We start from the raw sequence: 22,682 nt of genomic DNA, 5'->3' as shown, positions 1-22,682 counted from the left end.
TGACAGAGACATCTGGCTACCTGGACAGTCACCCAAAGTTCCTCTGTAACGTTGGGGCATCCATCTTCAGCCTATAGGCCAGGCCACAGTGTGTCTGGCAGACTCTCCATGAAGCAGGAACCCTTTAGTACTGTCTTGTTTTGCAAGTTCAGCACTCACTTTCCTGTGGGACCTGCATGTCCAGTTTATCAAACATTCCAGGCAAGAGCAGTTTCTTGCCCAAATGGCTAATCTTGGCATATTGAAGGGAAACTCCATATTGAGTTTCCTCGATGCCCATCCTCCTTTCTGACATAATTGGTGTGCTAGGAGCAGTTGTGTCTCACTTTCATGAAAACCCTAAACCATTTAAATGCCATATATTCTGTAGGTCTTTGAGCGGTTTCAAGAATATCCATCTCAAATACATTTCTGTATATCTAGAAAACCTAACCTAATTATAAGTTCTGACTATTATAGGTGACTATATAATCTGTATTTAATTGTGCATTATGTTTTAAAAGATCTGTATAAACACAATACCTAAACAAGAGGAGACATAATGCATATCACAAAATTGCCCTTAAAGTTGTATCAATAAATGAAAATCCATTCCAATGCAAAGTATTCATTTCCATATCCTATTTCCCTTTTTTTTTCCTTCAAAAAGAGATTGACTGTGATCATTACCATTTATAACCAACCCCATTTAAATGAAAACAAACATTTAGAAACAATATTTGGGAATTTGGGCATCGTTCATTCCAAACTGCTTCCTGTTGGTTGGGGGTAATGTCCACACCATGGGGATCATGATAAAACACAGAAATTCTGGCTGTAGTCGTCTATGACTGCATCGTCTCAGCTGTTTTGTATGTAGGATCAGCCACTGCTTCAGGAGGTCATGGGTCATTGTCCTACCCAGACAGGTTGATCTGTAAGCCACTTTAAGGGGAGGGCCTTTGGCTTCTCTGAAGGTTTATCATTTGTACGTTGTTTCTGTACAGCCTGGATGGTTGGTAACTGTTGTGAAGCCTGGAATAAATTTATAAGGTATGTGAAGTCACTTGGGTAGGTCCTAATAATGTTAACTGTACATATTCCACCTGGTGTGGCAGGTCACATCTTTTATTCTGGCACACAGGTGGCTGCAGCAGGAGGATTGCTATGACTTCAAGGCCGTTTTTGGGCTACTTAGTGAGTTGCAGAGCAGTCTGGATGAGTGTGAGACTGTCTGAAGAAACTGGCATGGAGAAGACAGACAAGATGTTTCTTTTCTCATTACACTTTAGGCCATACAGCAGTTCCTTTCAGGAAGTGAGGCTGAGCAAGATGTTTACTATGTATTAAGTCTATTAGAAACACAAGAAATTTCTTTCTTTTCTGACAGAAAAAAAGTATTCAGAAAAAGCCAGTGACAACCCTGATAATCATAGTTCTTGTCCTGAAACCTTGCCAAACGGAGTGAAGAAAGTGTCTGCGAGACAAGCCTGGGAGAAGAGTAAATCAGTTAGCCTTGAGCAATGTAAGCCACTGTCAGCAGCACCTCAGGGGAATGATTTTGAATATACAGCAAAAATTAGGACCCTAGCTGAAACGGAGCGATTCTTTGATGAACTTACAAAAGAAAAAGACCAGGTAAACAAAATATTAAAAAAAAATTTTTTCTGAACCTAATGTTTCTGTCTAGGGAATGGTCAGAAGGGAATTACTGAGCTGGACATGGTGGCATGTGCCTGTGTCTCAGCCCTTGAGGGTGAGGCAGGAGGACCACAAGTTGTAAGCCAGCTTGGGCTGTATGTTGAGACCCTGTCTCTAAAACAACAACAAATTAAACAGACAACTACAAACCACTAACAGAAAAAAGTAAAAATTAGGAAGGATGTCCTAGTCACTGTTCAATTGCTGTGAAGAGACACCATGACCAATGCAACTCTGATAAAAGAAAACAATTGGGGCTTGCTTAAGGCTTAGTCCATTATTGTGGCAGAATGGCAGCAGGGAAGGGGGAGGAGGGGCAGGCAGGCAGACATGGCACTGGAGAAGTAACTGGGAGTTCTATATCTGGATCTGCAGGCAGCAGGAAGAGACTCTGGGCTTGGCTTGGGCTTTTGAAACCACAAAGCCCACCCCTGGTGACACACATCCTCCAAAAAGACCACAACCCCTAATCCTTCTCAAGTACTTCCACTTCTGATGACTAAGCACTCAAATATGTGAGCCTGTGGGGGCCATTCTTACTCAGAGCACCACAGAAGACATCATTGTGTCAGACTTGTCATAGAGAATTAGCCTTGGGTACAGCATCTGGGACACCAAACTGCACTAGAAATGTTCTTGAGCCACACTATTGTTATTAACTGAGGGAACTTATGTTTAGCAAAAATGGTCAAGAAAATGCAAAGCTGAAATCTTTTCCTTCCCTTCTGTCAGAAAGCTCTCTGCCAGTGATTGGAATTCCTTTGTTTTTATTTGAATACTTTTTCTCATTAACAGATTGAGGCAGCATTAAGCCGGATGCCTTCCCCTGGAGGAAGAATCACTTTACAGACAAGACTAAATCAGGTGAGACAGCTTAACTGGGAGCTGTATTAGAGGCTGGATAGAGTCTGTGATCTAGGAAGCATCTGAGAGCATGACCACTGTGTTAGCCGCTTTTGTAGTGCTGTGGTAAAATACCATGACCAAGGCAATTTACAGTTCAGGGTGTTAGTCTGTGATGGCTGAGAGCTCACGTCTCAATCACTAAACAGGAAGTAGAGTGTGCAGTGGGGATGGCAAGAAGCTTTTGCAGCTTCATGGCTCTTGTCCTCCATGACATACCTCCTCCAACAAGGCCATGCCTCCTGATCCTTTTCACACAGTTCCACCAACTGTTGAGCAAATGGTCAAATGTATGAGCGTATGGGGGCCATTCTCATTCAAACCACCATAACTACTGAAGCAGCAGTCAAAACTACTGGCCTTTGCAGTCAGGATTTGATGATTATAGTTATCTCATAACTACATGTTTGCTGTCGGAAATAAAATTAATTTTTGCCTTTAGACTTCAAGAAAATAGTGTTCTAGCTGGGTGTTGGTGGAACACACCTTTTTCCCCCAGCTCTCAGAAGGCAGAGGCAGGCAGGTCTCTTGAGTTCAAGGCGAGCCTGGTCTACAGAGTGAGTTCCAAAACAGCCAGGAATACACAGAGAAACCTTGACTTGAAAACACACACACACACACACACACACACACACACACACAAAACAAACAAACAAACAACAACAAAAAAACCAAACCAAAAAAAAAAAAAAAGAAGAAGAAAAGAAAATGGTGTTCATGGTAGCAAATAGCATACCTTTTGTTGTTTGTTTGGTAAGATGCTAATGATAAAACCCAGGGCCTGGGGCACACTAGAGAAGCGCTCCACCATGGGGCTCTACCCTCAGCACAGCAGAATACCTGTGACAGATTTTACATTGCTGAGTTAAGTGCTACTTCCTTTGTGTGATTGTTTGTTTGTCCTCCTCCACCACCATCTGTTAATGACTTCTGAACCCCTTTCCATCTAATAAGTACCTGAAAACAGTTGTGCTTTGCAAGTAGAATGACTGTAGAGGTTGGAAAGGCAGCTAGAGAGATGGGTACCATATTCAGCAGCAGATGGTCAGGTGACATGGCCTGTGTACATTTTTTTCTGTTTTTTTTTTTTTCTTTTTAAAATTAGTTTAAAAAATTGTGTTTTATGTGATGTTCGCCTGCATGTGTGTGTGTGTGTGTGTGTGCGTGCGCGCGCGCGCGCCTGCCTACCTGCCTGCCTGCCTGCCTGCCTGCCTGCCTGCCTGCCTGCCTGGTGTCTGTGGAGGTCAAGTCAATTCCCAGCACCCACATGGCATTGCTCTTAACCTGTGCCATTTCTCCAGCTTCCTAACAAAATTGCTTTTGAGAGCTTGTTTGGAGGCTCTGGTAGGGGAGCTTCAGGTACTCATAACCTGGATGGAACACCCATCCTGTTGTTAAGAATCACACACTGAAGTGGAGGTGTGGTTCACCACATGCCATCCCTGCGCTTTGTAGGCTGAGACAGTAGGATCCCAATTTGGAAGCCAGGCTAGGCTGTTAGATCCTATCTCATAAGATAAAATGGGTTGAGGATATAGCTGGGTTAGTAGATACTTGCCTGTTATATAAAGCCCTGGATTCCATCCCTAGTACCACACAAAAACTGGGTATAAGGCTGAAGGTGTGGCCCAGTGATGGCAGTACATGTCCTAGCATATGAAGGCCCATTGTTCAATCCCCAGTCACAGACACACACACACACACACACACACACACACACACACACACACACAATTAAAAACTGAAAAATTGGATGTGGTAATGCACATATATGGTCCCAATATTTGAGAGATGGAGGCAAGATCAGAAGTTTAAGGTCATCATCAGCCATATATTGCATTCAACATTGGCATGGACTACTTGAGACTTGTCTTTATTTATTTTTAATCCTTTAAAAATTATTTCATATTTATGAGTGTTTTGCCTTCATGTATGCCTGTGCACTACATGTGTGCTTAGTACTTAAGGAGGCCTGAAGAGGGTGTCATATCCCCTGGAACTAGAGTTATAGCCCATTGTGAGCCAACATGTGGGTGCTAGGAATTAAACCCAGGTCCTCTGCAACAGCAGGAAATGCTCTTAACTGCAGAGACATTTCTCCAGCCCCTACAGAGACTTGTGCTAATGAGAAGAGAGAAAAATAAAATAACCTGCTAATACAATTTTTAAAGTCTTCTTTTCTTTTTTCCCCTCTAACTATGTTAGCAGGTTTAGTTTTTGAGGCAGGTCCTAGGCTTCTGTCTCAGCTTCACTAGTTCTGGGATTAACCATGCACCACCATGTCCAATTATCAGGTGTTTTGCTTTGTTTTTTAAAAAAACAGCTCATAATGTAGACAATGCAGATGCAAGTAGACATCATCACAGACTTTCTGGATGCAAAATTTATTTTGCATTTCTTTGAACCAATGCACTTCTTTTTTTTTTCTGTCTGCCAGTAATTGCAAAGATGTTGTAGTATTTATAGATACTGCAAAGAGATATGTTTAAGAAATGTACTGCGGCCTTATTTATAGTGTCCAAAATTAGAAGCAACCTAAATTTCTACTGAAAGATTCCTGGTGAAACGTGTTACTTGTGAAGGAATATTGTACATTAATTTAGGAGGATACTGTCGAAAGATACTTTGTAATACACCAAGAAAGTTTGAAGGAAACAATATTTGAAACGTTCTATTCTGGGTTTTTCCTTTCTAAGAGGATATGCATATATGCAAGAGAAACAGGGAAGAGGGTGATGGTCCTTCCCTTTGCTCCTCTGTCTCTCTACAGTGGACATTAAATCCTTTTACTAAAATTGTTAAATACAAAAATTTCAAGTACATGCCTTTAATCCTAGCACTTGTGAGGCAGAGGCAGGTGGATCTCTTTGAGTTTGAGGCCAGCCTGGTCTACAGAGTTCCAGGACAGCCAGAGCTACACAGAGGTGGGGTGGTGGTGGTGGTCGTGGTGGGGCACCAAGTTCTGTTTCTATGTTTGAGTTAATATAGAATAAATTATCAAGAATGGTAAATATAGGTGGCCTGCCAGGTGGGTTTCAAAAAATCAAAACAAAAAAATAGAATAGTAAATATATATTCTAGGTATCATTAACTCTATTTCTACTTCTTCATTGTAATTGTGAAATCTTTTTTCCTGAATTTCCACTAATTTTCTCTCTCTCTCTCTCTCTCTCTCTCTCTCTCTCTCTCTCTGTCTCTCTTCTGAGACAGGATTTCCCTGTGGCTTTGGAGGCTGTCCTGGAACTAGCTCTTGTAGACCAGGCTGGTCTCGAACTCACAGAGATCCGCCTGCCTCTGCCTCACGAGTGCTGGGATTAAAGGCGTGCATCACCACTGCCTGGTGTCTTTTTTTGTTTGTTTGTTTGTTTGTTTGAGACAGGGTTTTTCTGTGTAGCTCTGATTGTCCTGGAATTTAGATCAGACTGGCATCAAACTCACAATCCACTTGCCTTTGCCTCCTGAATGCTGGGATTAAAGGCCTGTGCTGAGCCATCATGCCCAGCTCTGATAATTTTTTAAAATTATTTATTATGTGTCCAGTGTTCTGCCTGCATGTCTGCTTACAGGCCAGAAGGGGGCACCAGATCTCATTGTAGATGGTTGTGAGCCACCATGTGGTTGCTGGGAATTGAACTCAGGACCCCTGGAAGAGCAGCCAGTGTTCTTAACCTCTGAGCCATCTCTCCAGTCCCCTCTGATAATGTTTTTAAGGGAGAAGTTTTTGTCAGGTAATTTGGAATATGTATACATGTCTACAGCTGATCCAATATGCACATTTCTTTGGTGACCTGTGTATAGCACATTTAGGCTCTAAAATAGTGACCTCAGGTCATCACCACCACCACCACTTATGACTACACTGCTGTGCAGAATTCTCACATGCCAAGAGTGCCCAACAGACCCAGGATACTTAAAGTGCCCTGCTTATTTAGAAGGGTTGAGAAGCCGATTCATTGTTCAGTGTAATAATGTTGGCCAGGAGGTGGTGGCTCACGCTTTTAATCCCAGCACTCGGGAGGCAGAGGCAGGGGGATCTCTGTGAGTTTGAGGTCAGCCTGGTCTACAGAGTGAGTTCCAGAACAGCTAGGAATACACAGAGAAATCCTGTCTCGAAACAAACAAAAAGGAAAATAGTGTCAATAGGATGATTTATGTGGAAAATGAAGTCTGCCATCTTGATGTTTGTGCTTTCTCTCATGCTGCACCCCAAAGGTCTGTAGCTGGCTGCAGACCAGGAGGCCTGGGTGTGGATTCTCACGACACCTTTCCCATTACTCTTACCTAGGAAGCCTTGGAAGACCGTTTGGAAAGGATCAACCGTGAACTGGGTTCAGTTCGAATGACACTCAAGAAGTTTCATGTCTTGCGCAGCTCTGCAAACCTTTGAGATTGGTAGCCATTAAAGTTAAGACACCTTTGTTTGCACTGATGTACAGTTATGCACTCAGAAAAGGCAAGCTCTTTTGTACTGTTTATAAGACTTCAAACAGTAGTTTTACAGTCATGTTATTCTTACACTTGCTATTTTATACTTCAAATGGCCACATATTTTCAAGATATTTTTGTTATGCTCAGGAACCTCTTGTATATTTTACTATTTAAAAAGCATTATTTTTAAATAGAGTATGTCTTCAATTTCTATCAACAATAAGGAAATGTAAACAGGAGGTGGCTTGTTGCTAAGGAAATAGTGTTATCCTTTTACAATGAACTTTGCACACCAATTTTATAAATGTGTTCTACATTGTAAATATAATTCATTTTTTAAAATTAATACTTAACAGCTTCCATAAGGATAGACTAACACGCTGAATATTAAAAAATAGTATATTTTGCATTTAAATTCTGTAGAAGCTTTTTAGAAGTGATAGCACAATTCCTATGTGAAACATATGCCTTGTAGTGAATAGTAGAACAATTAGGCCAGCAAGAGAGCTCAGCAGGCAAAAGTGCTTGCCACCAAGCCTTGTGAGAAAGGAGAAATGACTCCCACAAGTTGTCTTCTGACCTCTACATATACACTTCGGCATGTTCACACCCCAATAAGTAATTAAACATGAAAAATTAGTAAGACTTGAGCATTAGAGAGTTTAAAAGCTACACAAGTTCAACTTGTTTGATTTCCCTAAAATATTTGTATTGGTAAGGGAAGAAAACAACTAGAGATGGAAAGCAGCAGTGGAAAGCTGGAGTTTTCTGCCTATCATCAGGGTTTAAGTTGTGTTATAACTTGGACAGTTTCCAGGGTAGCTCCAATTTCTGTGAAGCATAAAAAGCTTTCGCTCCCAAAGTCATCATCCCCCTATTTTCACCTTCTTAACCTCACCTGACCTACCATTCCACCCTTGCCAAAAAGAAAAATACTTGCATAGTAGCTGCTATAATAACTGTTGGTCTAGGCTCAGACCACTCTACTCTACCTGATAAAGGACAGGGGATGTGTCCAGATAGAGCCTGGTGTCTTTCCCAGAGCCCTGCTGCAGACTATAGCCTACCACATGGGTGACATTCCCTAGCTCTGTCTAAGAGCACTATGTGGGCAGGAGAAGCTGTTCTGATCTAGGAGCAGCAAGTAACCTGTTTCTGTTGGGACTGTTGGTATGTCTGCACTGCTCACCCACTCATTTTCTGGTGACCACTCTGAACCCAACAGCCATGTATTTGAGATTGGAATCTGCAATAGACTCATCTGAGCTCTCCTGGTTGATTTCCAGGGCTAGTGGCTCAGGGTTTTGATTTTGGTTTGCCTTTGAGTTTGTTCTGTGTACATAGCTCTTCATATTTTTTTACAACAAACTAATACATCCCAGCAGTTCCATTAAGGTGTGTATGCCTCAGCAGGATTTCAGGTGGTCTCTGAACATTTTCTCACCAAAGCTTTACCTGGCAATAGGTCTGGGCCCTGTCCTACTTGTGGGGACTCCTAGGTAGGAGGAGACCCTTGGGATAGGACTGAACCTTTACATTCACATTTCAGTAACCAGATGAAGACTTAATCAGGATTTCTTATCATTAGAAGCAAGTGCCTTTATTCTTGATTTTTCTTTTTGCCTTTTAAAAATTATGTTACAGAAAAGCAAGGTTCATTTTAATCAAGTTCCTGTACAACTTGTGTCTAGAGCTTACAAGGGGATAGACTATTTTTTAAGATGCCCTGTATTGATATGCAGAACTAACAAGCTGGGAGTATAATATGTCCAGTGGTGGAGTCTTGCCTTGCATGTGAGGGCACAGGTTCTGTCCCAGCGCCAAAAAACAAGACAACTTGAACAAGCTAACAGTGTTTTTGTATATCTCATTGTTCCCTCCTTTTATTGTACAGTCTACTACATTCTCAAGAAGCAGGAAATTGCCACTTCAGAAGAGGTGGTAGCTTTATCTTGCCAAGGAGTTATCTTCTTAGGTGCCTATAATTGGCTTATTCCAAAAAAGGCATTAAGTTCCATCAAAACATCTTCTGTGCTTCTCAGAAAGCATATGCTTTGGTTTTTGAAGTGTGTAATAGATTTAAACTATCAATTACTTATTTGAAAAAGAAATTTTATTCTTCATAACTATGAAGAAAGGCACAAGGAAAATTCTTGCAGCTGCCTCTCCCCTTAATAATGCATATCTTACGAACACTAAAAATCAAGTTAGCTTAAAAGTAGGGAAGGTAGCAGTCTTAAAGACCATCTGCTACCCAAGGGAGGCAAACTGTTTCTGTGCTGAGGTTATGCTGCAGCTAGAAAAAAACAAAAAACAAAAACGTCAGTGAGTCTGAATCTGCAGCCTCTGGGAAGTGCCTTTTAAAATGTACATAAATAGTAAACTCTCCCACTGTGGAGATCTGCCCCTTCCTTCTCACAATACCTGTCTCAGGAGCTCCAAGGGATGGCTGTAGGTGAGGCATTAGTTTTAGATAATGTGCCCCTGCTGGGGAAGGGAGACTCTCAGTAGAGGAGGCCAATAGGCCAGTGCTAGTGTGCACCAAACAGCATGTTTCAGATTCATCAGCTACTGGGAGTGTGAGATACTGATTTTTTTTTTTTTTTAATGGCATATGAGGGCCTTGTACTTCCAGAGGACTCCACCACTGAGCTATATTCCCAACCCAGTGATTTCTTTTGAAAGTTGATGATTTTGTTCCAGTCACTACATTGGGTTGTCATTTGTGTTAGGTGGTATATGTTGTCTTTGCTCTTTGATAAAATCAAGGGTTTTCTTGGTTTTTAAATTAATTTCCTTAATGTTATTTATTTACTGGCTGACTAAAAGTTGTAAAAGGTTAACCCATCAAATGTGAATTCCAAAAGCATTTTCATCTAATGGGTGGAAGGAAATGATGGGGCATAAATATTGGCTTCTTTCCATTATAGTTTATTGTTAGTTTAACCAAAATAATTTTCCCCTCAAATGTTTCATGATTAGACCTCCAAGGAGGATGGTCCACCTGGAAGAGGTGCCTGCCACTGAGCCTTAGTTTATATGGATTTACAGCCATCGAGAGACTAGTGGAATCCTTTTAACCTAGAAAAGCCAGGTGCTTTTCCAAATGCTGCTTGTCCTTTGAAGCCTGCACCCAAATATGTAGTGAAATCAGACATTTTCATGTCTTAAATTTCATGTGACTCAAGATAGTAAAGTAAGTGGCATGCTGGGCAGTGGCAGCATACATTTCTAATCCCAGCACTCAGGAGGCAGAGGCAGGTGGATCTCTGTGAGTTCCAGGACAGCCTGGTCTACAGAGTGAGTTCCAGGATAGCCAAGGCTACACAGAGAAACCCTGTCTCAAAAGACAAACAAAACAAAAATGTAAATGATGCATAGAGACCTTTAGGAGTCATACAGGGAGATCATTCATCAACGGGTCATGCATACTTTTGGATGTTGCACGTCTGGCTAAACCCCTGGTATTGCACAGATTTTTGCCAGAAATTATTTCCTGCCCTGCCAAGAGCAATATGGAAGTTTAATACCTTGTCAAACTAGTCTAGTGCTCTTCAGAGCTCACTAAAAGCTGTTCCGCATCTGATTTGACCTTTATTTCACCGGAGACCTCAGATACATGAGGATATCAAGCCATAACTTTGCATTTACTGAACATCACCTACCATGCCTTCACTATGACTAAAATTTTATTGGATACTTCTACTGTAACAGTGACCCATAATGTGAAAAACAGTTGCTTATATAGTGCTGCTGCTGGTCAGGCAAGTGCTTGTTGTAGTTGTTTTTAAAATCGCGTCAAACACTGGGGTGAGAAGTTGTAAGCTCCTTGAGAGCAGGGACCAGGTCATCTTCCATCTCATCTAGGCACTCAATAAATATTTGTGGAAATGAGCTGTCTTGTGGTATTTGTGATTTATTCATACTGATAGTGAGAGCCAGCCTTTAATGATGGTCTTCAAGTCCCAAGAGTTGCCTGTTTGTTTAACAGTAATGGAAATACTTAGTGGAAAAAATTAATAAAGGAAGTCAATTCCAAGCAACCAATAGCATGTGTGTGTGTGCGCACGCGTCTAAAAAGCACCTCAGGGCACCTGTTTGGTGACTCCAGAGTTGGAGTATTTATCTGATGGACACCTTCACTTGCCTGGTGTGGGCATCCATGTTCTGTAAACTGCCTTTCTTAGCCCTCACAGTCTCTACCTGTCTCAGGAGACGAATACCTGGCGTGGTCCTCTGCTCCTCGGCTTTATCGGGACACTGACGTGGGGCAGTGTCAAGGGGAGCACTGGGCTCCTCTCTTGCCCGTATGGACAGCAATCACTAGGTGTTAGGTGTGGGTTTTTTTTTTTTTTTTTTTTTTTTAAGTTCCAGGACTTGAAGTTTTGAGAAACAAGGCTGCCCTTGTGCAACCCACAAAAACTCTTAACCTACCTTGTCTTTGACTCTCACCAAGTATCCTCTTGGTCTGGGTCTGTTAATGTGGCAACCGGAGCCTCCTATGGGAGAGGTGCATCAAGATGAAGCTATTTCTGGACCGGATCCTGCTTCCCTGGGAGGTGGGGAACCTGAGCTGCACACGCTGTCAGGTGGACACTACTCCCTCTGCTGATGGCCAATAGGCCTCTTTACTTTTTCCCGCCCGCCCGGAGTCCTGAGCAAAGGACTCGACGGCTGTAGGCAAAGACCACGGGTTTCCGCACGGCCTCGGCGCGGGGCCTGCCCGAGTATTCCCAGCGCCCCGTGGCCTTCGCCACAGCCCGTTTCTTAAGTGTGTCGTCTGAATACTAAGGAGTTCAATCAAAAACAAAGCCCCGAAGCCTCTAGCTACCGGGCCGCTCCCCGAGCTCGGTCGCCTCTGGCCCTTCCGCGCGGCGGGCCCGGCGGTGCGGGGCCAGAGTCGGAGCGGCTCTTCCGGCGCAGGCGGCAGCCCGGCTCCTCCGCGCCGCGCCCCCGCCGCTCCCCGCGCGGCCTGAGGAGGCGCCGCCCGCCCGCCGCCGCCGCGCGACTGAGGGAATGCGAGCCGGGCGGCGCGCGCGGAGGCAGCGGCCGCTGAGGCGCGTGGGGCACGGCGGCGCCGCGGCTCAGAGCGCTCCAGCCGGCCCGGCCCGCGGTCCCCTCAGCCGGCGCTCACAAGAGGCCACAGCAGCCGGCTGCCCGACTCCCGCGCCAGCACGTGTGCGGCCGCCGACGGCCCGGAGCATGCCAGCCGCCCGTTCGGACGCTCGCGCGGGGCCAGCTGGCGGCGGGGGCGCGCGGGGCCACGGGGTGCAGCCGGCCGGGGGGCCGCGGGCCCGCGCTAGCCGGGACGCGGCTTGAGGCGGCGGCTGAGGAACCCGGAGTGCAGCCGGCCGAGCGGGTGAGTGAGAGGGTGGCGGGCGGACGGCGGCCCTTCCGGGGCCGGGGGAGCCCGCAGTGCCCGGCAGCTGTGCGCGCGGCCTGCTATCGGGCCCTTGGGACGCCCCGTGGGAGAACCGTGTGAAGCGCGGGACCCCCGCCTCGGGCATCGCTTGGTGACCACCTCCTCCGCATTCGTAGTATTAATGCTGATTTCTAAATTCGTCGGTTGTGGAGGGACCCCTCCCCCCGTCCCCCGTGACAAGTGTCACGACAGGTCAAGGAGCAGGTGTGTTTGCAGTGCAGGGCTTGCCCTAGGAGACCACCACTCTCTGGGGCTGGCAGTAAGTGCAGAGCAGAGACGTTTCTGGGTTTCTCCCGCATCCACATAGCAGGACATCCCTGCAGTCTTGTTTGGCTGGGTGGGCACTGGGGCCTAAGGATGGGGTGTGGCCCCTCTCCATCCCATAGCTCTTTTTCCCGATGTCCTGAGAGATGCTAGATTCTTAAGGTGTGTGTGTGTGGGGGGGAATGTTGGGGGAGCTCCTCTTCCACCCACCTCATATTCTTTCCCACCAGTGGAGAGACTGATGGGGAGCTTGCCAGAGGGAAACTTAATGGCCCCTTCCCCAGTGTACATAACCATCTCTCCCCATCCTAAATGCTTATCTCAAGTAAAATCTCTGTACAAATGTCATTTCAAGCAAGGCCTCTACCTTTGTCCCCTTTTAAAGTAGCCTTGCTGCTTCTGTCTTGAAATCCTGGATTCTTCCCTTTATTTCCCACTCTATCGCTGAAACACTTGGCCTACTTATCTTCCAATTCTAGATTCCTCAAGAGACCACAGCTAAGCATCATCCTTTGTCCACTGCCAGGTCTCACCTTGGCCCCAGCTGAGAACCCCTCCCGCAGGTAGTGAATGTGTCTCTTCATCTGTATGGCAGCCACCACCCAGCCCCTGGGCTCTTCCCTCTGCTGTCAACCCACTACTGCACTTTCATCTGCGTGGCTCTTGTCACTGTGTGCCTTACCAGATACTTTTGTGCTTAGCCTATCTCCCACGCCGGTTCCTGGGCTCCCACTCTGATCAGCCCCACTGTGTGCAGCCAGCGTCCCTCCGACACAGCAGAATTCCTTCTGACACTTGCCTCTCTGACTGACCCTGGGCTGCTGTAGTCAAATTCTTTTTCTCCTGTGAAGAGACTCTGTTCTGGGAATGGAATAGATGCCCAGACCCCTCCCACTGCAGAGAAACACAATGACTTGGAAGGGCTGATCATGGAGGGAGTGACTTTGCCAAATGTCTGGGACAGCACATTCCCTGCTGTGGAGATGACCAAGGCCTGGCTGCCCATTCTCCAGGTGGGGAATGTTGCATGGGCAGCTAGCTCTCTTCCCTCCATTTCCTGCCTGTGAGTACTTCACAGGCACTAAAGGAAGAGAATGGGAGTTGAGGAGCCCAGAGGTCTGGATTCCATGCTTGGCTTTCCATGAATTTGCTGTGTGAGTTAAAAAGTTGAATGGCTTTTCTTGGTCTTGATTGTTTCTTATGGAATCTAAAATTCCTCAGCATATACAAGACTCTGGGGCATCTGGGTCCTATTTATCCCAACTCTCCTCTCTGACATGTCAGTCCTCACACTCCAGCCTTCTAGATTCCCTTGAGTGCTTCCTGGTCTCTGTGTGCCTTTTTACCTCTTCCCGGCAGGAGGCTGTTTTCCCTGGTCTTGGCTGGAGGCGATCCCTTCCCTCCAGCTTTGCCTTGACCTAATCTGATTTACCGAATGAAATGAGGCTTCTGTTTCCACAGGCTAGACTGTAGCTTCCAGATGGTCAGGGCTAAATCCTGTTTCTCAGTCCCTAGTGCTTCACACCCAGTAGGCACTTAGGAAAAATATTGTCTTGATGGGGAGAGAGTGACTGGTAAAGAGCCCTCCTTTGTTATAGTTCACGTTGGCCCCAATGTCCAGGGGCCTGTTTACCTACCAGGCAGATTTCCTAAACAGCCCACTGGTCAAGGCTTCCCATCATAATCTTTAAGAGGAGCCAGCCATGAAGTATGTGTAGTTATATGTAGAGATCAGTGGGAAGTATCTGTTGCTTGAGATCGCTGCCTTGTTGCTTTGGGAAGAGCCCAGGAGCCATGTGCTCCTGTGTGAAAGGGCAATGATAGACACCTGAGCAGCTCCATTTGCCACCGGCAGGGGAGGCTGATGTTGATGACCAGGCAGGCCACCCAAGGGAGCCATCAGGTATTAACAGGCCAGTTCTTAGCTTTGTGCACAGTAACTCTGAAACTGCTTCATAGTACCCCAGCCTCTAGGCCCCCAACAACTAGGTGGTCTTTGCACAGCTTCTCTTTAGGTTGTGTGGTTGATGTTTATTAAACTTTTGCTGAATACTCAGGTTGTTTTTCAATAGAGCCAGGGCAGATTCTTATCTGATTTGTTCTAAAACTTAATGTTAGGTATTGACAGCTTCTTACAGTGTTTCACATGGAAAATAAAGTGTGTAGTTCTTTTTATTTTTCTTTTCTTTCTTTTCTTTTTCTTTTTGGTTCTTCCAGACAGGGTTTCTCTGTACTGTTTTGGAGGCTGTCCTGGAACTCACTCTGTAGACCAGGCTGGCCTCGAACTCACAGAGATCGACCTGCCTCTGCCTCCCGGAGTGCTGGGATTAAAGGCGTGCGCCACCAACGCCCGGCGGTGTAGTTCTTTTTCAAAGATGTATTTAAGTTATTTCATGTGTATGGGTGTTTTGCCTGCATGCATATCTGTTTGCTGTATGCATGCCCTGTGCCCACTGAGGCCAGAAGAGAATGTTGAATCCCCTGGAACTAAAGTTATAGATGGTTTTGAGCTACCATGTGGGTGCTGGGAATTGAACCTGGGTCTCTGGAAGAGCAGACAGTGCTCTTAACTGCTGAACCATCTTTCTAACCCCTGTGGATTTGTTTGTTTTTGTTTCTTTAGAATTTATGGACAGTACACTTTGTCTTCCCTGGGAAACTAGGCTGCTTTTTTGTTGATAACAAGGAGAGTGGGTAAAGCAGTATTGTACTGTTTATATCCTCTGCACCACACTATATACACAGGGCTCACACACAAACTGCACACTACCTGCTATTCTCCCCCAATTTTCCCAGAGAAAGAAATTGAGAAATAGAGAGATCAGTTGATTTGATCAGATTATGTCTGAATTTGTATCATCTGGCTTTGTTCTTGCTTTTTCTCTTCTTGGCCAGAGACTTGCAAAGTAAGTTGGACTGGCTGGCCTAGTGAGCCCTAGAGCTTCCCACTGTCTCTGCCTCTCCAGTGCTGGCATTACAAGCATATACCACCAAGCTTGGCTTTTTATATGGGATCTGGAGATTAAACATAGGTCCTTATATGTACATGGAAAACTGTAAGCCAAGTGGGCTATCTCTAACCCCCTGTTTTTATTTTGTTTTCTGGAGACAAATTCTTACTGTGTAGCCTGGGCTGATCTCAAAATCCTCTTGCTCCAGCCTACTAAACGCTGGGATTAAAGGTTTGCACCATCACATCTGCATTATCTATAGTCTTTTTTTTGTTTGTTTGCCTATTCATTTTTTTGTTTTTTTGAGACAGAGTTTCTCTCTGTGTTGTCCTGGCTCTTCTGGAATTTGATTTGTAGACAGCCTGGGCTTGAACTCACAGAGATCTGCCTGCTTCTGCCTCCCGAGTGCTGGGATTGAAAGCATGTGCCATCACTGCCTGACACATATTTATATTTATCTATATTTTATATGAGTCATCACAATAAGTTTCTCCAAAACAGTGGACAGGTATGAATTGAATATAAGTAACATTTCACCTAATGCTTATGCTGACTCACAGTGTGGTTAGAAGTCCTCAGGATGACTTCCAGGAAGAATGGAATTTGAAGATTTTTTTTTTTTTTGAGAAATGAAAGATTTACTTAGGCTTATAGTTTAGAGGATTCATTCCATTCTGGTAGGAAAGGTGGGGGGAACAGAGAGGTCCTGTCACGGTGGGCCAGGAACAGAGAGGGAATAATGGTTAGGCAGAATTTTGACCAGCCATAGCAGTGATAAAGATACATAGGTCTTTGTTTAAACTGTGGAAGTTACCATGACCCACCTGAGCAGGGTTTCTGGGGCAGGGAGGTGGATATTGCTCCGAAACCTGCTTGGGGAGGCTGGTGAAAACTTCATTTGACAGTGTTGGAGTTGGGTTAGGGGCTGCTGTTAGGATTGAGAGGCAGGGGATGTTGGAAAGAACTGATTTGCCCCAAGGCTACACTGCCAGCCTAGAGCCAAGGTCCTCAAGGCCACACTGCCAGCCTAGAGCCAAGGTCCCCAAGGCCACACTGCCAGCATAGAGCCAAGGTCTTCAAGGCCACACTGTCAACCTAGAGCCAAGGTCCCCAAGGCCACACTGCCAGCCTAGAGCCAAGGTCCCCAAGGCCACACTGCCAGCCTAGAGCCAAGGTCCCCAAGGCCACACTGCCAGCCTAGAGCCAAGGTCCCCAAGGCCACACTGCCAACCTAGAGCCAAGGTCCCTGTTTGCCAGTGAGTCAGTCTGCAGTAGAACTTACACTGCTTCTTTTGGCTGTAATGAGTATAAGGTGCTGATGTCCTTAGGCCCAGCCCAGTAAACACTGAGATACCTCTGCTAAACCTTTATGGTGTGGACACAAAGAACTGTGAGGAGGAGCAGGCTGTCATTCTCTGAAATTTCTCATATCCACAGTTGTCCTTGCCAGAGGACAAAATGGAAGTTAACCAGCAGGCAAGAATCCGGTAACAGACAATGGAAACCCCAAGCCACAACCTTGGGGAAAAAACATTGACAAATCAGTGCCATAGCACCTGCTCCTTACCAAAGTCCTGCTTGCTCCACGCTGCTTTCCCTGGAGTGGCCTTGCCCCCTTGCCCCACCTCTCTATTGTGGAGAGCAGAAGTTGAAATCAGAGGGAACCAGGAGCCATGGGTGGGGTACAGCAGGAGAGACCCAGAGGCTGATTCTGAACTTGGCAGAAGCTTGCAGCTCTCACTCCCTGTTGGATGTACTGACCACCAGCAGGCATAGGAGCAGTGACCCTACAGAATGAACACTGCTGTAAGAGTTTACTCACCATGTCATGGTTACATGGACAGTGGGTTGTCCTATTCAGAGTACATTTGTTGGAAAGTCGCATTGTAAGCAGAACTGGGGGACATTGAGCCTAGGGGAATAAAAGGGTAGGTTCCTGGGAGCCCCTGGTGATGGTATTTTAACCAACTGATCAACACATTCCCTTATTTTATGTGTATTTCTGTTAGAAGACATGGTGCTTAAAAATGTATTATTGGTTCACGGACATTCAGCTCACTGCAGCTCTGGCCTGAAGGGAACTCATCTGACACCTATTTTCTTTACATGTCATATAGCCTGTGCTCAGGGACACTAGACAGCACTTCATCACTGTGCTGGGGGCATTTTAAACAATGCAATTAACAAAACTCACAGACATGCAAGAAAATGTGGCATTAAACCAAACCAACCCCTGAAGGGCACTTGTTTACAACATGAGAGCGGAAACAGAAGGTGGAACATCATCCTGTTCTTCCTCAGTGGGGAACCTGCACATCAGGTGACCCACATCTGCCATCTGCAGAAGTTTGTAAAGGACCCAGAAGACACAGGAGCCTTGATTAGGAGTTACAAGTAGATCTTTCTCTTAAAAAAAAAAAAAAAAAGTCTAGTGTTTGTGTGCATTTGTGTGAGCATATGCCACATGTATGCTGTGCCTGAGGAGGCCAGAAGAGGGCTTTGGGAGTGGAGTTAGACGTAGTTTTGAGCCAAGGGAAATAACATGGCTGTTGGAAACCTGACCTGGGTCTTTGGAGCCATCTTTCCCACCTGAAAAGTAGGTCTTAGTGACTACATGCATTCGAAAGTATGAGGTCCCCCAGTAATAGTGGCCCTGCCACCTTAGACATCTGTCCACCTCAGGGAATCTTGCTGCCTGCTATTCAGCCTTTGCTTAGTAAATGAATGTAGAAGTCCAGCACCTGGCTGGTGCAGACTCTCATGTTTGCTTTTCACTGAAGATGCTAAAGAAGGGAGACTTCTCCTCCTGTAGCTTCTTCCAGAGTGTCCAGCTTCCTGCTGACACTATTTTCCTGTTTTCCCTGTCTGAAAGCAGAGAGGGACCAGGTCCTCACATAGTGTCTGCCTAGGACATAATTGGCCCTTACTGCAAGCTGCTGAGGGAAGGCTTTCAGCGGAAGGAGTGGTCTTCCTGAGGAGGTGTTTGGACCGAGCTGGAGCCTCTGCAGCTCAGATTCACGGCAGTCTTCCCAAAGACGTCCCTGTGGATTCCTATTACAAGTTCATGGGTTTCCTCCAGGTCATGCCTGCTGCTACTCCAGGGCTCGGTAGCTCACTTTGAGAGTGGCTCTTAGCAGGGGCTTTCCTGCCTGGGTCTGCCCCAGAAAACTGTTCCTTTCCTACCCTTTTCCTCCTAGGATTGGGTGTTAGGCCCTAATATCTTCCTGGGCCCCTGAGGAGGACCTAAGGAGGACATGAGTGGCCTCTCAGCAGTGGGCATTGGGTAGTACTGGGTGGCCATTCCTGTGTCCTTCAAGAGGAACAGGTTCCCTTGGCCTAGGGGTAGGGCTACCCCATGGTCAGGCCCACTCTTATCTCTCCTGAGGACAGCACATACTTCCTTTTCTCTGTCCAAGGACATAATTGCTTTTCTTGCCACTTTGTAAGAACTGACTCTTCACTTGCATTTTTTTTTTTCAATGAGGGAGAAAAACCAAACATTTTTTGCAATTAGACTTTTCCTCACTTGGGTAATCACACTGAAAAAAAGCATTTAAGTCTTTTGAAAACCACACATGAGTGAGTCTGGCGGGGTGGATGGTGGGGAGGCACATTGCATCAGCAGGGCCAGCCAGACACGCAGGCGACTCGGTGGGCTATAGCACAAGGAAACAATGATTTCACATTTATTTGGGGTTTGCTCTTTGTAGCATATTTCAATTAGTTCGTCAGTGTTGTGCATCTGACAGGCCAAACGTTTATTGTGGTTGGACCATCTGGGAGGTGGGAGGCCTACAGTCTTCCCTGTGGCTGTCAGTAACTACCAGTCTAAGGAAATTTGTTTGATGTGTTTAAGAAGCCAACACTAAAACACCATTAATAACAAAAGCCTCCAGAGTTCCACAACACACTCTCCCTTGCTCAACAGTCAATTGGACATGCATCACCTGAGACTTCATCCACCCCCCCCCCATGCTTGACATTTTCCAGCACAGCCAAGCAGAATCCCAAAGTTGCTTATTTAATTGGCCCAGAGCACGATTTGTATTAATGTAGCAAAGAGCTTGCTAATTTACACTCTGCCACAGAGCCTGAACATTGGCTGCTTGGGGTAGCAAGGGATGTGTGTCACAGATTCCTGCCATTAGCAAGCAGCTGAGCTTCAGCCCAGACAGTTACTGAGAGCTCTAGATCGATGTCCGTTCCCAGCCTTAGGTGACTCATGGGAGCACCGTGAGTTCATGGTGCCAATTGCTGGCCTGTGCTGCTTGTCCTGCTCTCCTTGGGTAGCAGGGCATCATGCTTCCTGAAACTACTCACTTTTTTTTTTTTTTTTTTTTTTTTTTTCTGTGCCTTGGTTATTCCCACTCCACCACGTCTTTTCCTGGAGGATGTTCTGTCTGACTTTCCAGCGGGAGGCCAGGGGAGAGGAGGAATTTAGAATCAAACAGGAGAGCCAGAAGGAACACTGGGAAAATACAAGAGTTCGACCTTTCCACCAGGAGCAATGCCATTCCCTGTCCCAGAAACTCTGGGATCATAGGGCTGGGCACCGGACAGTGGAGTGGGATTAGCACTCAAGGACTGAAGTAGAGGTCAGCTCATAAAATCTAAGATGTCCTGTTCACTAGAGGCTGTGCTGGTAGCCTGGGGTAGTGTGACTGCTACTTGGGTACATGCTAGTAGTATCCTGCCCATATCCCACAAGGCTCCCCTGGGCTCTAGATTTCCTGCTACAGAGTCCTAGGAGGCTGCTTTTTTTCCTGGGAACCTTCCAACCACCAGGTACCCAAGTCTTACATGCACACTGCCTCTACCACCACTGCACATATTTCGAGGGTCTGTAACTTGTTTGTCTTGGCATTTCCAGCTCCTGGAAGAGTGGCTTGGTGCTGACTTGGTGTCTTGGGCCTGTCTGGGAGGCAGAGGTAAGGAGCTGCTTGCCATTTGCCTTTGTGTTGTGCTTCAGCCCCTAGTACTGTGCTTGATTCGAAACTATAACAAGGCCAGTGGACAGCCTGAAGGGACCAAGGTCACAATTGGTAGCCTTTTGTGTTTTACCCATGCTGTTTCCCAGATGGGACCCTGTGGCTCAGATTCCAGGCCTCTGGAGTTCCCTGATTCCTCATGTGCCTGTTTCTGTTGAGTCACATTGCTGTACGTGACCACACTATGGGTTACGCTGCTATTGCTTTTAATCCATCAGTGTTTCCTGATTTGGTTGTGTCTAAATGGTAAAAGAACTTTCAAGTCGGAGTTTGTGTGTGTTGTTTTCTTGTTGTTTCTAGAGGGAAATAGATTCCTCTTCTATTTGTTCTGAAGCCTTTGCTTTCTAAAAAGAGGCCAAAGGCCCTGCAGACTGACAGCAGATTCCCTGAGATAGAATTGCATGCCGGATCCAATCTATTTATGTAGTTTTGAGGCCAGTCCTGATCCTGTTGTCTAGTCCTCCAGCCATGCACCACTGGAGGTCAGAGGTCAGAGGTCAGGCACAGGGGTGTGGGTCTAGAGGTCCTAGGAGGTGAGTTAATTGGGAGTAGGTTTTTTTTTTTTTTTTTGACCTTGGGAGCCAGGCTCCTCTGTCCCCATCATTCTCCTGCATGTGTTTCATCTTCTTGGTCTCAGAGGAAGTGCCAGACCCAGGGTGTTGTGGAGATGGAATGGAAGCCAGCCAGGAGAGGAGGCAGAGGCTGGAGCCAGCTTCTTGGTGGCTGTTGAGATGAGGAGCTCAGGGTCTATGGCTGAGAAACAGAAGGTGACATGGTTCGCCCAGTTTAGGAACCTTGGACTCAGGCCCTGAATTGTTTAGCTTTTTGTCAATTTGATACAAGCTAGAGTTGTCTGAGAAGAGAGAATCTCAGTTGAGGAATTACCTCCTTCATCAGACTGGCCTATAGGCAAGTTGGGGTGGGGGCATTTTCTGGAAGGGCCAATCCGTAATGAGCAGTGCCATCCCAGGGGCAGGTGGTCCCTGGGTATATAAGAAAGCTAGCAGAGCAAGCCAGAAGGAGCAAGCCTGTAAGTAGCATTCTTCCATGGACTTTGCTTCAGTTCCTACTTCCTGGTTCCTGCTTGCATTCCTGCCCTGAATTTCCTTCATGATGGACTTGCAAGCTCTAAGTGGAAATAAACCCTTCCCTCCCTGTCCTAGTCACTGTTCTATTGCTGTGAAGAGACACCATGACCAATGCAACCTCTTTAAGAGAAATCATTTAATTGGGAGTTTGCTTATAGTCCACTGTCATCATGGTGAGGAGTATGGAGGCATGCAGGCAGGTGCTGGAACAGTAGCTGAGAGCTACATCCTGATCTGTAAGCAGAGGGGTGGGGGACTGATATTCAAAAGCCCAATCCCAGTGAAAGACTTACAACAAGGCCACACTTTCTAATCCTTCTAATCCTTTCAAATAGTGCCAATCCCTGGTGACTAAACATTCAAATATGAACCTATGGGGGCCATTCTTATTCAAACCACTGTTAGTACTCAGGCATCTATACTGGCCTGTCCTTGGGGTTCTGACAGGATGCATCTTCAGCTGCTGCCACTAAGAGCACTACCTGTGCCTATTCACTGTGTTCCCCATTTGAAAGGGCCCTGCCCACCTCCCATCCTTCCCAGATCTCTCTATCTCTCTCTCCCCCTCAATCCTCTTTCTCCCCCTCTTTCCTCTCTCCTCTCACTCCTGTCTCTGGAGGCCAGTCTCTCCCTTCTCCTTTCCCCTTTTATGATCCCTTTCCCTAATAAAAACCCTCTGCTTGAACCCTGTCTCATGGCATCTTCCTCTCGGGCACTGCTTTTCTTAAATTACAACAACCACCACATTCCCCAAGTTGCTTTTGTTCATGCTATATATCACAATAGAAAGCAAATTAAGACAGGCCCCTTACGCAGGAGTTGGGTGTTTCCCTGGATGCCCAGGCAGTGTGTTCAGAGCAGTAGAACCTGCTTAGGGGGCAGATACCCTATTGAGGTTTCCCTCACCATCAGAAGTCACACTTGCATTACTGGCCTCCTGCTTTAGCTCTTGGGGCCC

The 22,682-nt window shown here is 46.0% G+C and overlaps 2 protein-coding genes and 1 long non-coding RNA gene across 18 annotated transcripts in view; 2 read left to right on the top strand and 1 right to left on the bottom strand.

The window, feature by feature from the left end:
• Mphosph9 (M-phase phosphoprotein 9) overlaps nt 1-10,905 on the top strand; it is a 68,560-nt gene extending 57,655 nt beyond the window's left edge. For all 6 annotated transcript variants that reach the window (XM_027413938.2, XM_027413937.2, XM_027413934.2 and 3 more), the window contains 3 exons: nt 1,370-1,617; nt 2,476-2,544; nt 6,869-10,905. In XM_027413938.2, the coding sequence (XP_027269739.1) occupies nt 1,370-1,617; nt 2,476-2,544; nt 6,869-6,970 (419 nt within the window). In that variant the 3' untranslated portion in view covers nt 6,971-10,905. The remainder of the gene's footprint in view (nt 1-1,369; nt 1,618-2,475; nt 2,545-6,868) is intronic.
• On the bottom strand, nt 821-12,032 carry LOC113839452. The gene is made up of 2 exons (XR_004769522.1): nt 11,446-12,032; nt 821-1,014 (listed from the first exon to the last, which is right to left on the bottom strand). It is a non-coding gene; the product is annotated as an uncharacterized LOC113839452 (long non-coding RNA).
• Pitpnm2 (phosphatidylinositol transfer protein membrane associated 2) overlaps nt 11,915-22,682 on the top strand; it is a 133,717-nt gene continuing 122,949 nt past the window's right edge. For 7 of the 11 annotated variants that reach the window (XM_027413925.2, XM_027413932.2, XM_027413927.2 and 4 more), the window contains exons 1-2: nt 11,915-12,370; nt 20,519-20,576. The gene's annotated coding sequence lies outside the window, so the exon portion shown is untranslated. The remainder of the gene's footprint in view (nt 12,371-20,518; nt 20,577-22,682) is intronic. The other 4 variants (XM_027413933.2, XM_027413928.2, XM_027413926.2 and 1 more) reach the window with 3 other exon arrangements.

This window comes from Cricetulus griseus, chromosome 4, assembly GCF_003668045.3.
Source record: "Cricetulus griseus strain 17A/GY chromosome 4, alternate assembly CriGri-PICRH-1.0, whole genome shotgun sequence".
Classification (NCBI taxonomy): domain Eukaryota; kingdom Metazoa; phylum Chordata; class Mammalia; order Rodentia; family Cricetidae; genus Cricetulus; species Cricetulus griseus.
This window is presented reverse-complemented; position numbering and strand designations above follow the sequence as displayed.